At 39.7% G+C, this 14,528-nt stretch overlaps 2 protein-coding genes across 4 annotated transcripts; both read left to right on the top strand.

Annotated features, from left to right (window-relative positions):
- The first annotated feature begins 172 nt into the window (after positions 1-172).
- Positions 173-11,230, top strand: kel (Kell metallo-endopeptidase (Kell blood group)). 3 transcript variants are annotated; one of them, XM_014993013.2, is made up of 18 exons: positions 173-480; positions 2,844-3,141; positions 3,224-3,508; positions 5,474-5,595; positions 5,915-6,073; positions 6,235-6,306; positions 6,391-6,579; positions 7,211-7,371; positions 7,454-7,571; positions 7,665-7,760; positions 7,861-7,959; positions 8,046-8,123; positions 8,680-8,786; positions 8,871-8,960; positions 9,045-9,112; positions 9,751-9,911; positions 9,996-10,085; positions 10,573-11,230. In XM_014993013.2, the coding sequence occupies exons 1-18, from the start codon at positions 334-336 to the stop codon at positions 10,717-10,719; spliced, it is 2,487 nt and encodes an 828-aa protein (XP_014848499.2). In that variant the 5' UTR covers positions 173-333; the 3' UTR covers positions 10,720-11,230. The 3 variants fall into 3 exon arrangements, with proteins under 3 accessions (XP_014848499.2, XP_087869841.1, XP_087869842.1); XM_088013716.1 differs by lacking the exon at positions 173-480 and having other exon boundaries at positions 2,087-3,141; XM_088013715.1 differs by lacking the exons at positions 173-480; positions 10,573-11,230 and having other exon boundaries at positions 2,080-3,141; positions 9,996-10,390.
- A 222-nt stretch (positions 11,231-11,452) lies between these two features.
- On the top strand, positions 11,453-14,241 carry LOC106921363 (uncharacterized). The gene is made up of 3 exons (XM_088013717.1): positions 11,453-12,881; positions 13,272-13,555; positions 13,705-14,241. Exons 1-3 carry the CDS (start codon positions 12,647-12,649, stop codon positions 14,146-14,148), a joined length of 963 nt encoding a protein of 320 aa, XP_087869843.1. The 5' UTR covers positions 11,453-12,646; the 3' UTR covers positions 14,149-14,241.
- The last annotated feature ends 287 nt before the right edge of the window (positions 14,242-14,528 follow it).

The raw sequence follows: 14,528 nt of genomic DNA, 5'->3' as shown, positions 1-14,528 counted from the left end.
CGCTCTATCAGTTCCTCCCAGCCATGTGCTGCACTGATAATGACAGCAAACGTGCGTGTGCAACGCGTAGAGGTCCTTTCCAGGAAGACAAACTTACCTCCCACTTAATGCAATGTATAAGCAGAAGCGATGCGTTAGTGTTTACTCACCAATCACAGCTCTCCGTCCTGACACTCTTTAATACGGCAGACAGAGGGGGAAAAAAATGTTTTGCTGTTGTCTAAAACAAAAACTAAACCCTGTCCGTGGAGAGCAGAGGGGTACTCCCTGCTTTATTTGGATTTTGAAGAGGTGAAGACGAAACCTGCAGAGTTGTTTTTATCGGAGAGTCAGATGAGGAAAGAGAGTGATGAAAAGAGATACAGAGCAGAGATGACAGCACTTTTGACGCAGCGGCCGCAGGAGGTGCGTGTGAAACCTAAACACCAAAACAGCGACAGAAACGGGGCAAGAATGAGTCAAACTTCAATCGAGCTTCAGGTAAGGTCTCTACAGTCATGTGTTTAAATGCTAATAACGCTGCTTGGTAATAAGGTACGAACTAACTTCTGCAAGTACGTCTGCCGAGTTCAATGGGGGGGAAAGTTGATTCCGAAAAACACCTGACGATCACTACGTCATCAGCAGAAAACGTGGAGCAAAATTTAACTTTGACAAAAGTTACATTTTTACAAATTTGTGCTTTCAAAACTTATTTTAAGAACAAAATATGTTTTTGAAAATACGACTAATATTTCAGAAGAAATTCTAAAACTAAATAGGAAATGCTACATAATGCTATAAAGGAAAGATTAGATTAAAAGGAAAGCAGTTAGCATTAGCTAGTGTCAGAAGCTTTTTTTCAGAGGTTAAATAAACTTACTTGGGTGCGGTCCAACACTTCCCTTCCCTGAAGAGTCGTGAAAAAAAAAAAACAATAGGTCCGCAATTTTAGTATGTTATTTTCAACGTATATTACTTAAAATTTGAGAATTGTTTAAATTCTATCTATGATATAAGAAATACAAAACTCGGAAAACAGCATGACACATTGATCTTTGGGCTTCAGAAAGCATAAAGTAAAAAAAAACCAAAAAAAAACGGCCATATTGTGTTGTAAAAATTACTGCAAAGACTCAAACAGCTCAACTTGGCAAATGTCAGGTGCAACTTTACTTATTGCACTGCGTATTCACTGCGCATTTCATTTTTATTATTGCCACCTCTTGTAAAAATGAATAAAAATGTCTTACAATAAATCCGTCGCCTTTGCAGCAACCTGATCCCACACACAATGTCTTTTTGTTTTGGAAAATATAATTTTTAGTTTGAGAAAATGTATATAGTAGTGGGGGGGGAGATATGTGTTAAACTATTAGAAATATTGGTTGGATTTGTCTGCAACTGGTACCTCAAGCAATTTCTACAAAATATATTGTACTGATTTCCTTAAGATATGCTTCAAATCCATCAGTTTCTTAATCTACAGGTAACATATGACTTCCTGTTTCTCTGAAGAGAAAATAGGATATGGCTTATTTCTCTTTGCCTCTTCTTAGCTTCTTAAAACTGGCTCACATTTTAAATAGGTTTTAATTTAAAAGACTAAACCAACTGGAACATTTCTGGTGTTGAACTTGAATTGTGTGCTTTGACCTACTTTGAAGTATGTTGGAAGATCTGTGATGCTGTGGGTCAAATGATCATCTAATAACCCTTAAAGTCATTTTAGAATGAATTGCAACATTAACTCTTTGAAATACCAGAACATTTTAACTAAAAATCTGGTGGTGGGACTAAAGCACTGTCCGTCAGCTTCCAAGTTGAAACAGCAGCACACAGTTTGAACATGTAGGAAGTTATGAAAATGCATTACTGCAACAAGAACCGTCCCTTTGCACAAGATGTATTCTCATTCTTGTATAATAAAAAATGTTTTCACCTAAATCAATCCTTTAAAGCTCTGGCTTTGAAATGCATCTCTACTCACGCCTGACTGAAATGGCTGATTTACCTCTTGGCATGCCTTCATGTTCTGCAGAAGCCCAGTAGTAAACTGTTAATTTTATTCCTGAATCTCGAGACATGGAATTTGAGACGCTGTTAGCAGGTATTTTTCCTGAATTTCCTTGTGTTTAGCGCCATGCGTCTCTCCATTAACTCCAACCAGGTTCCCTGTTCCTGCTGAAACGTGTCCCTGCTACATGATGCTGCCTCTGCTATGAATTGCAGTGTGGATGGAAACATAAAGGGACTAATCCTCACCTGTCAGACCCTTGACTTTACTTCAACATTATGCTTTTTTACGTTGGTGTCAAGTGTTCTATAACTTCATGGCTTCCCACACTTGAAGAGACTTAAGGATTTTCTTTCCCTTTTTTTTTTCCTTTTCCTCAGGACATAAGTTTTTACGTTAAATGTCTTAAATATGCATTTAATAGAGCCTAACTGTAAAAACTAGCAGTGCAAACTGTACCTTCAATAAATTCTGCATTTCTTTTTCTCAAATGCAAAACCAAAGTCAAACTGCATTTCAGCTGAGACCAGTGAACGGCTCACTAGTAGTCCTTATTTAAACCAAGTCCTTTTCCCATGAAATGCTGTTTTGGAGGCTGTCTGCCTTCCTCAGCTTATGTTGCAAAACCAGCCAAATGGTTGGTGGATTCCTTATGTTACCTGAGTTGAGGGTGCTGCTGATTGGACCAGATTCCTTTCACCTGCGGAGAAGTGCTGCAGAGTGGCACACTAATGTGTGTGTTCACGCACCCACATCTGAGCCCAGGAGCAGATCTGCGCAACAGTTGATCTGTTTGGAGTGTTTCCGCAGATTTTCTTACAGTTTTGTTTCATTCGCACTCTTCCAGCCTCAGCAGTCGGACTGCTCAAAGTCACGCCCAGGACTCGAGAGCCGGCTACAGCCTCCACCTCAGCTGCAGCTGACAGAACAACCTCAGCATTCCCACCAGCTCCAGCAGCAGAACCCACTCCAGCCTGGGCAACCACAACTATTAAACACTGAGCGTCAAGAAAAGTCGGCGTGGGTAACGCCTCAGAGACTGTTCGGTCTTCTTCTGGTATTATTTATAGGAATTGCCATTCTGGGACTAGTCTACAACCTTCACCACATTCTGCACACGGGGAGTGGGAACATTGCAGCAAACGGTAGGCCTCCAGAACCAATCGTGAATAACGTATTAAAATGGTTTACCGACTTGTCTAATTGTCCTTCCACTGTGTCCTACAGTAACCCCATGTGTTTCTACCGCCTGTCAGTGGGCTGCTGCTCGTCTGTCCATGTCCACTGACCCCTTCGCCCAGCCCTGTGATTACTTTGTGTCCATATGTGGTTCAGAAAGACTCAAAAGCAAAGAGAGACAAAGAAGTCACGGTATACCGGGTCATTCACAAAACCCGATTGAAAGGTTAGCAGAAACGGACAAACAAAATAAAAACGAACACAGAAGACTGGGAGAAGATACGACTCTGAGCCGAAAAACTCTGCTGCTGCAGTATCTCAGAGGGATTTTAGGTAGGAAACAATCTGAAGTTTTTTGTAGTTTCTAATATGTGCAGCTGGTTGGTTTATTGATCTGGTTATGGTGCACTTGGGATACTCTGAGGGGAAAAAAATTACTGTGCTTAGGTATTGGAGGAAACTGTGGATACAGATAATGCAGGAGAGTCCAGAGAGCATAATGGTTGAGATGATGGAGGTAACAAGGGAAGAGTGATGGTTTAGACTCTCTTGCTTTAATCCTTGAAGCAAGAGACGAGGCTGGAAACTATAGGCAGAAAAGAAAGAAAGCATTGGACAGTGTCCCACAGAAAGAGTGTGTGTTGTCAACCAGACCTTCAAAAGGATAAATCGAGGCTCTGAGATTGGGGGGGAGGAATGGAGTTTGTGCTGAATCTATGTAGTCAAGCTAGTGACAGTGTGGAGGGCTATAAGTGTTTGGCCTGAAGGCTTGAATATGGCTGTGGGTGCCGGGGGTACAGCAAGATGCAATTTGTCCCCCATAAAGGGGACCAATGTTCCTGATAACACAGAGTGAGACATGTTATTTTTTTGCCTCCTGGCCAAGATATTTGAACCTCTGCTGGGTCCATGTGAACAGATCCATCTGTCATGTTTTGTGGAGCAGGACCAAACATTGGATGAGGCAGCCAGAATCATATCAAGATTCTCCTTGATGTAAAAATTCATATTGTCTACATTTTTGTGCTTCCACTTGGGTCTAAACTGCTTTAAAAAACAAAAAAAGAACAAAAACAGCCCAAACACAGGAGTCTCTAGTAATGCTCCTCAAAGTCTTAAGGTTGTATAATTGTGCATCTGTTTGCAGTCGTGAGTGTAAACTTTGAGTTGGAGGACGTGGCCAGCAGCAGCAGCTCAGTTGGATTTAAAGTGACGGCTCAGTTTTAGCTCATTCTGAAAGGAACTCAAAATATTCAGAACTGACCAGACCAAAATCTCATCATCTAAGAAAGATTTTGTGCAAAAAAAAAAAAAAAAATGTGATGAACATATTTTTAATAGCCCATAGACCTATCCTGACCTACTCAAGGAAGCATAATACGTCACCTTTAATGAAAATGCAAAATGTATGCTTTCAAAAACTAGAAGTGTCATCAGGTTGACAAATTAGTGTATTATTGCCATGCATTGTATTGGAGTTACAAAATAAATGCATAGGTTGAATAGAGTAAGGTAGCATGGCAAATTGTGCTTTAATGGAGTTGTGGCAACATTTCATCAAAAGAAATATTAAATTGTTTAAGATATGGAAAAACTCACTTACATACCACAACAACACAAAAATCTGCATAAACTAAAGTCATTACTCCATATCTTTGTATTCAGGAGTTTAATCAGTTCAAAGACAACAGGTATATGAAATTATACATCTTGGCATGCAGACTATTTCAACAGTTTTGTTCTGAATGAATGGGTTAATCTCAGTGGCTCAGTGAATTCCTGTATTCAGCGACAAAGTGAAAAGTCCCATGTTCATCAGCTTTCTGCTCAGTCAGTAGCTACAGACTTCCAAAATGTGATACAACCATTAGATTAACTAAACAGCCGTGCATAGAGAGCTTCATGGAATAGGTTTCCATGACTAAGCAGCTGCTGCCAAGCTGTAATTACCAAGTGTAATGCAAAATGTTTAATGCAGAGGAGAGGAGTGACTCATACTGCTCTGGGTATTAGAGGAGTGTAGCCTTGTAGGAGCAGAGTGTGGACCAACTCTACATTATGCTTTTGCATTAAAGTTCATGTGTGTATGTAAATCGTTTTGGCTATATATTCTATAATCACCTCTGTGGTCATGACTTCATAGGATGTGTGGTTAGTAGAGGAGGCTTGGAGCATCAGTCACTCTGTCAGACATGGTGATTGCAGCTTTAAATGTGTTTCTTTGACAGGAAATGGAGAGATTGACCAGGATAAAGATTTAATAAAGATAGGTTTAAATCTTGTTTATCTGTCTACCAGAGACCAACCAAAGTTCAAGCAGCTCAGCAGTTCAGAAGACTAAAGACTTCTACCATTCCTGCTTAGACACCAGATCTCTGGAAGCTGCGGGTGCAGAGCCATTTCTCAGACTCATCCAGAAGGTATGAGCATGGTGCTTCTTTTAAAACACGTTTCAAGACAGTTTATTATGTACCTAACAGGCTGTTTTTAGTGGTGGCTGCATCCTTGTTTCAGTCATTAAGTACAGAAAAACCCGAGATTGTCAAACCAACCTTGTTTCTACCTTTTATATTAAGAAATGTTCTCAAATGTAAGATATTTCACAACGTGAGGCAACAAACTTAATCAGTTATTCCCCGCAGCATCTGAGTCAACCCCCTTGTCGATCCAATTATATGACTGCGTTTATTATCCTCTTTCTTGCTTTTGTCAAATTTCTCTCTGTGTATCTGTGTACAGTTGGGAGGCTGGGCTGTGTCCGGACAGTGGAATAGGACTGACTTCAACTACACCCTCGGTTTGTTAATGAGGCAATATGAGACGTTTCCATTCTTCAACCTCTACGTAGGCAAAGACCCGAATGAAGCTGCCAGCAACGGGACAAAGAGATACATTCAGGCCAGTGTCTTAATTATCTGATATTTATAACCCAAATGTTTTAGGGTGCAGCAAAAATACAGCAAGTTGACTCTTCTGTTAAGAGTAATTTTGGAGATGATGTAAACAAAGTGAGAATGATGTTATTGTCTTAACTCGAGCATTCGTCCTCTTATTAACAGATTGATCAGCCGGATCTATTGATCCCAATTGAGTGGAACAGCAACACGCAAAAGTCGAGAGCTAAAACTGAGGTTGGTCACTCATGTCCTAATTCCTGCAGTAGATATTTCCCAGATTAAAGTCGATGTTTAATCTAAGAGTATATTTGAATGCAGACTTTGCGTCCCTTCCTGGCATCATGTCAGAGCTACCTGGCTTTCCTGGGATCCCCGCCGTCCATGAGGATGCTTCACGTTGGCACGTTCATCTCTCTGTCCTCAGAGCTCGCTGTCGCCGCTTCACCTCTGCAGTACCGCCTGTCAAAGGGACAGCTCTATCAGCGAATGACAATAAGAGATCTGCAGGTGCAAGTCTGGCCTGCTCTGTCCGTGTTTCATTGTTTCAGACATTTAACGATTCTGCTAAACACAGAGAAAGTCCACAATCAGGGTTAGATTAACTACTGTTTCAATTCAGGACTAACCAGGAAATAATTTTCAAGGTTTTACGACTTAAACTTACTCTTATTATACATGCTCTGATATATTTTTACAGGCATTCAGGCAAGACAAAATCTGAGTTCAGCACACCACATGTTGGAGACCCATGATAACATTTGCATTGGATACATTTTTAAGATTAATTTAAGGAGTCATCAATGATATTTTAAAAGGATTTGGTGAAAGCAGTTTATATATGTGTGTAAGGTCAGATGGGAACAGGTAATACAAATAAAAAACATAACTACAACACTTTTCCAAATATATATTTTTTCAATATAAAACTTAATCTCATACTTACAGTAGGTAATGTTTATATATTGCAACAGCGTAAAGTACTTACAGTAACAACGCGTAGTGTTTACTCTTTCTTCTTGAGCTACAAACGGCACCATAGGCTCACCACCTTAAAACTTTTAAACCAATACCAGTGGTACCAATGACTTGTATCTCTGGAAGCATAATTTTACAGATGAAAACAAATATTCTCCCACAGAGCCAGGCCCCTGCTATTGACTGGTTGGGCTGTCTGGAGGCTGCTTTCCATCCTCTGTCCCTCACAGAAGACGATCATGTCCTCCTGCACAACTTACCTTACATCATTCAAATGTCCCGCATCATCAACAAATGGTTGCATAAGCCTGAAATGAGTAACAGGTAATATTAAGTTATTAAAACAGGATCTTAGTGTCTCAGAGTGCTTTTATTAAATCTTTTCTTGCCACTTTGTTGGGCGAAGCGGTACTCTTCACACCTTTATGGTCCTGAATCTGTTGCACACCCTGATGCCCGCCATGGATTCCAGATTTTCAGAAACGGCAAGGAATTTTTCTTTGGCACTGGGGAACATCGAAGAGGTCAGTCAGCATGGCTTGAGTCAAAACACAAGCAGAAGTGTGAATGGATTAATTGAGTCATGTGTTGGGACTTTTTTTTTTTTTTTTTACCAGGAAGTCCCTCGCTGGAAACGCTGCGTACTGGAGACCGAAAGAGGATTTGATTCAGTTTTTGCACATCTTCTCAGTGAGACGACTTTGCGTCGAGAGGTGAATTTGACACCGTGACACAATCTGAACTGATTGAATGATTTAAATCTCCATCTAACGCAGTTTGCATTCCCCCCCCCCCCCCCCCCCCCGATAACAGACAGAAGAAATTGTTGAAAATGTCTTTTTTGCCTTCATATCTAAAATAATGGATCTCAGGTGGAAAGATCAAAATTCTTTTCAGCGTTTCATTGACAAGGTGAAAAGGAAATCTGAATTTCTAGATTTGAATTAGTCTGCATCTCGTTTACAGTTTTAACGTTACTGGAGCTTTTCTTTCTCCAGGTTTACTCCTCGCCTCCAAGACTATTGTCCTCAAAGGAGATTTCTAATGAAGATGATCTTGACCTATTGTTCTCTGAGGTATGCAGCAGAATTTTTTTTAAAACTAAAATTATTTGTAATTTGTTTCTGAGTAACCAGCTGTTGTTGTTATCTGTGCCTGTGGTGTATCACATAAAATCCCTCCAAAATTCAGTGGGTTTGGTTGTGGTTGAAATATTTCAAAATAGAAAGAGGTTTGAGGGTTATGAATGCCTAGATGTGGCACTATGCATGACCATAGTAGCTTGCTGTGCAGTGTGTGTGTCCTTGAAGTATCAGTAAAATGAAGAAGTTGGCAATAAACACTTGAGAACTTCCCTCAGTGATCTCTCTTGATTCAAAGGTTCAAGCTAATGCTTAACAAACAAAAAATATCCCTTTGAAAATGATCAAACACGGGGCAGTCGACTGGAAAAAACATCAAATGCCGAAATGAAAAAAAAATCACAAAATCTAAACAGCTGTTTATGAAGGCATTAAAATTGCTCTTGTCTGGCAAGAGCAATTTTAATAGAGCAATTTGCCAGCAAGAGCATTTTTTTTTTACTGCTAATAGACAAAGAAAACAATGACCCAGTAACGCCAATGATTTCAGGTGACGGTCAGCTCCAGTGGCTTCTTTACCAACTACCTTCAGCTACTTTCCCTTTGGCAGAAGAGACGCAGTAAACTCTTGGCTACGCAGACTGAGGATGCCGACATGCAAGTTTCTCCTTCACCACGTTTAGCTATTAAATTCTGGATAAACTCTTGAAACATGCAATAATCCTCTCGTATTTATTTCAGCCTGTCTGTCGCGCCCTCTCTAGTGAGTAATGGGCTTCTCTTCCCAATGGGAATGTTCGTCCCTCCTCTTTTCCACCCGACCTATCCAAAGTAAGTTATGTTCAAGGAAAAACATTGCCGGATGTATTATTTGCTGATTTGATCACAACAACTCACTTCTTTTCTTGTGAACAGGGCCATGAATTATGGTGCCGTGGGTTTCCTTGTTGCTAAAGATATCTTTCATTTGTTTCTGCCTGAGAGTAAGAAAAGTTTACATCTCTGCTTTGATTTGTGTTTTTAACGTTTGGTCTTGCATTATGCTGCATTTTGTGCTCATTACTACGCATTCAGATTTTGATTGCAAGTGTTTCGGGAAGAGTAGGAGCTTCTTAAAGAGACAGAGGCCAATTTCAAAGCATCAAATTAGATAGTTTAATTTTATTGAACGTAATATAATACAAAGTCAAAAATGTTTTTAAATTATGTTTGATAGAACATTTTCATAACAGCTGAAGGTAACATAGTTACTTGATTGTGCTACAAAATGTCACCATGTACCTGGAAAATAAACAATACTGCCACTTTAAAAGGATTCAAGTCAGCAAATTGAGCCATTCTTGTGGCTTAATGTTTTTTATTTCTGAAACTACAGATGAGAGTTAAATTTTGATAGAAGATAAATTTTGCTGCAGGCTAATACATTTTTTTTGTATGTATAGACTACTTGGACTATCACTGATTTGTGCCCTGAATTTCATCATAAGAACCGCATTAGGAATATATTTACAGAGAAAAGCAGGGATGTGTTCAATATCCATTTTTCCATCGTAACCCTTGTAATAGTGTAAAAGTGGATCAGTTTTGTCGATATTAAGCTATGATGTCTGTTGTGTTGCAGTTTATTCTCACAGCCCGACTATGCGTGCTGTGGGAGAATGTGTGTGGACTCACTACCTCAAAGCTACTGAAAAAGCAGGACAAGTTTGGGCGACTATTCTGCCTACAGCGCAGCAGGAGGAGGTGTGGTTGCAATACTCTGCACTGCAGGTGGCGCTGCAGGTAAGGAAGCATATTGAAGCTACAGAGTTTTGTGTGAAGCACTTTAGGTCTGTTCTTTTCACATTTTTTTTCCTCTTTCCTCAGGCCTATCATCAGAGTCTAAGCCAGAATCCTGCAGACACCTCGATTTCAGGGTTGAATCACACGCAGCTGTTTTTCAGATCTTTCTCTCAGGTAATGTTGGCCTTTCCTCATCCTAACGACCAGCACAACGGTACGGTTGGCATGGATGGATGGATGGATGGATGGAAAAAAGAGAGAAAGAAGGAAGGAGAGGAAGAAGTAAGGAAAGGGAAAGAAAAAGAAAGGAAGAAGGAAAGCAGCAAAGAGCAAGAAAGTAAGTGAAAGAAGGAAAGTAGGAAAAAGAGCTAAAGAGTGAAGGAAAGAGGGGGGGGGGAAACAAAGGAGACCAGGAAAGAATGGAAGGAAGAAAGAGGGGAAGAATGAAAAAGTGAAAGGAAGAAGGAAAGTAGGACAAATGGGAAAAAATGAAGGAAAGAGGGAGAAAAGAGGAAAGAAATAAGAAAAACAGGAAATGAGAAAAAAAGGTAGACACGGAGGAATGAATGAATGAATTAATCTCTCCATTACTAGCTTGACTTTCCTGCTGTTTTATCTTGTATTTCTGAGCCACTAGCTGTAATGATTTACTGTCCTGCAGGTGAGCTGTGACACTGACCCAGACGGTGAGTCCATGCCTCTGGACGCCTCCTTCTTGATCCCGGTCATGTGTTCCCAGTCTGGTCTGTGTCCAACAAGCCCACAGTGCTCACTTAAAACTCAACAGGACAAATCACAAGCATGCTGACCACAGTCTGTAACCACGAGCTGGACGTCAACCCCAGAAATATTCTGGGTTCAGGAATATTCACATCATTAAAACTTTTTTAATACATATATGTACACTTCAACACTGCAGTTTTTTTTTTACTAGCCCTGGTTGTTTTTCTAATATGATCCAAATTGCATTACTTGCACAAGTTGTTCGGGATTGGTTTAAATAACAAACATTATTTTTTTTAATATTTTATTTAGTGGTGAGAGTTTTAACAAAGGAAGTATAAGCTACATGTTTTATGTGAACTGTCTGCTGTTAATATCACTCAGAGGAAGAATTTGTTTATTGCATTTTATCCAGGCATATCTCTCAAAAACACAAATTATGACAATTTTGCTTCGTTGGGCCTCTAACTTAAATACAAATAAATCTACTAATACTGATAGAAGTAGTTTATCTGTGAAGATTTAAAAGAATCATGTATTTTGTAACGACACAAAGAATGTTCATTCAAATCAATAAAAATTGGTTCTGGACTCTTTATCTGCTCTGATTAGAGAGATATTCTCCAAGATTTTGTGCAAGACAGAAAATGAGGTTCAGATGCTCCGTTATGATGTTTTTAAAAAGCGAAAAGGATACATATGGTGCGTTCACACTGCAGCCTGAAGTGACTCGATTCTGATTTTTTTTGACATAATGCGATCTGTATCCGATCTTTTCATGGCAGTGTGAACAGCACAGGTCGGATTCTTTTTCTTATGTGACCCATATCCGACACGTATCCGATTCAAATGCGACCTAACGTCCAGGTCGCATTCATCCGAACTGAACGTCACTGATTCTCAACAAATCTCACTATTCTGCGTCCTGATATGCGCAAGTGGGAAGAAAAACAACAACCATGACGAATTATATGAGGATTAAGTTGTTAATATGCTGCTCCGGCCGGACAACAACTTCAAATATGTAAGCTAAGCTCCACCGTTAGCCTCCATGTTTACTTCCGCAAACACTGAGCACTTCTTCTTTTTATGGCGGTTGGCAGAACACTTAGAAAGCTGACGCTATGGCGCCCTCTACTGCGCATGCGGGACACTTTCAGGTCGTTTGCCCGTTTACACTGCAGAACGCATACAGGTCGCATTTATTGGCAGTGTGAACGGCCCTGGCAAAAAAATCGGAATTGCCAAAAAATCGGAATTGGGTCACTTCAGGCTGCAGTGTGAATGCACCCTAGACAGTGAAGCCACTAAATGTTCGCAAAGATGCATTTGAAAGCATTGTTTAGAAGTTCAAAGTTAAAGGAACAGCAGTGTTGCCACTGAGACGTGGCAGAAAGAAGACATTAGTGGCTGCCATTTCTGGAAAAGGGAACAAGTAAAATCAAATAAGGCAAAAAAAAAATTGCATTGGCTCATACTGGAAAAACCTATACGTTTTCCAGACTCTTGTAATGAATGAGTTTAATATGTTTGTGTCACCAGAAGTGATTAAAAGTTGCATTTTCATATTTAATTTGTAGACACCATGTATAACATTGGTTCTGTTGGGTTATTTAAATGGTTCTATTTAGTTTGTTTATTGCAAAAAGCTACTAATTTGCATGATTTGCCAAAAAGTCCAGTCTGCACTGAAGTAAGAAAAAAATTCAGGTGCTACTCTAATTCTGCAGTCACCTTCAGTTTATTATAATATTTGAACACAAACAAACAAATTGGTCCATAAACCTTTAAAAACTAATTTGAAATAGCTCTGGCACTTCTCCAGAGCGTAATCACAGCTGTTATTAGGTTGCTATGGGAACAGATTTGTAAAAAATAAAAACATACAAAACAGTTGTGTTTTTTTTTAAATGCAACAAAGCATGATTTTGAAAAAAACTCTCTGGCCATTTAAAATTAGCTTCCGTGTTTTTGATTTCTTTCTGGGTTACAATGTCTGATTCTTTCATAAAATGAAGAAAAAAAACGGAGCAAAAAAGGCTTTGCAGGGAGGGGTCAAGGAAAATTCTTCCATCAGTTTTAAAACAAACGAGAAGAAACTATTAGGTGTGTCAAAACAGCACAATAATCCCTCAAAAAACCCAGCGGGAAGAGGCCTTGGAAAAGCCGGAGCCAAACGTCTGGGTCGGCTTCTGAAGCGAGTCGTTCAGCCTCGGGAGGAACCGGCGGCCGTGGCTGCACTTCCAAGTAAGTCAAATCTAAGGAAAGGTTCAGGTTAACTGCTGAGTTGTTGAATTTAATGTCACTATTTGCAAAGAGATTAAAAGCCAAAAAAAAAGCCAACTCCAAAAACAATATAGGATATCTTGGACTGAAAGATAAGTAGCTTCCGCTCATCTGATTTCTTAAACATTTCACCAATTACACCTGTTGCTACCTGTCGAGTTTAAATCTTTATGTTCAGCTCCTTCCAGCTACACCTTAAGCTACTTAGTCTGTGAACATTTTACATTTCTTAAACTTGGCGGATTTTATCATTTGACTCCTACATTGATTATATTTTCCACATCTTTCAGTTTATTTAACAATACAAAATACAATTTAAAGAGCTAGAATTAAAACCTTCTAATGTTTCAGAGACTCCTGTTCGTCTTTTCAAGCATCAGATCGAGAAGAAAGCTGATAGTGCGCCCACGGCAAAGTTCTCGAGGCAGCAGGTTTCCAAGCTCATCCTCAATGTGGTCTCCCAGTGCAAACATAAAGGTGGCATCTCCATGGATGAGCTCAAGGAGACACTGGCCGCCGAAGGCTATGATGTTGCAAAGAACAACCGGCAAGTTAAGGTGGTGACGGAGCAGCTGGTCAACAACAAGACACTGGTGCGAACTACGAGAAACACCTCACTGAGACTCAACAATAAGGTAAAAACCGAATCTGCTCCTTTCACCGAGTGGCATTTCAGCTCTGCGTCCAGATTATTTTTAACGGGATGTTCGGATGTTAAAATTTTAGTAACTGGTCAAATATCAGATCAGCTTTACTGTATACATTTTTATCCCTTTAAAAACAGAAAGCAATAAAAATAAAGAGTGCAAAGATGAACAAATCAACATCTCAGAAGCCCCCACAAGAGCCCGCGAAGAAGACTTCAGCCCAAAAGAACCCTGAAGAAGAGACAAAGACACAGAAAAATAACAAAAATCTGGCCAAAGCAAAAGTCAAAATACAAAAAATGCAAAGAAACACTGACAAAGCAGCACCAAAGTCCAAGAAACAAAGAAAGCAGTCGCCCAAACCCAAAAGAAAACCCCAGAAACGAGCCAGGAAGAGACCTCAACTCAGAAACAACCGATCCATGCGAGCTCAAACGCCACCAGCAAAGACTAAAAAGACACATAGGCATCAACCAAAACAGGTCAAATCTTCCAGGAGAAAACAATCACAAAGACGGAAACTTCCTACAAGAAGATCGAAGCGGCAGAGAAAGCATCGCAGGTGTTGCAGGAGTTGCTAGAACTAAGACTGGCAATAAACTGAAGTATTTTTATCAATCTGACCGTTCTTTGTTGCTTTAACTGTGTTGAATAAAAACTTTTCATCCATTTAATTATTTTCCATTAATTGCTGATATAAAGATGTTATAACTGCTTTGTTTCAGATTGCAATAAAAGGAAAAGAAACACCCTCTCCTAAAAATACATCTTACTTTAAACTTTGTGTGACACAGTTTGGTACAAAAGAAGATTAGGTATAGAAGTAACCATAAGGTCCAATAAAAATCATATTCATGGAGGAAAAGACACAGATTCATGGATAATTCCTTTAGTATCAATTATGAGGTTAACAAGCAGCGCTGAAACGCACCATCCTGGCTCATCTCCATGTGTGGCTGCA

This window comes from Poecilia mexicana, unplaced genomic scaffold (genome assembly GCF_051168715.1).
Source record: "Poecilia mexicana isolate PSO_F unplaced genomic scaffold, ASM5116871v1 scaffold_16, whole genome shotgun sequence".
NCBI lineage: Eukaryota > Metazoa > Chordata > Actinopteri > Cyprinodontiformes > Poeciliidae > Poecilia > Poecilia mexicana.
Note: the sequence above shows the minus strand (reverse complement) of the source record. Positions and strands in the feature narration are given on the sequence as shown.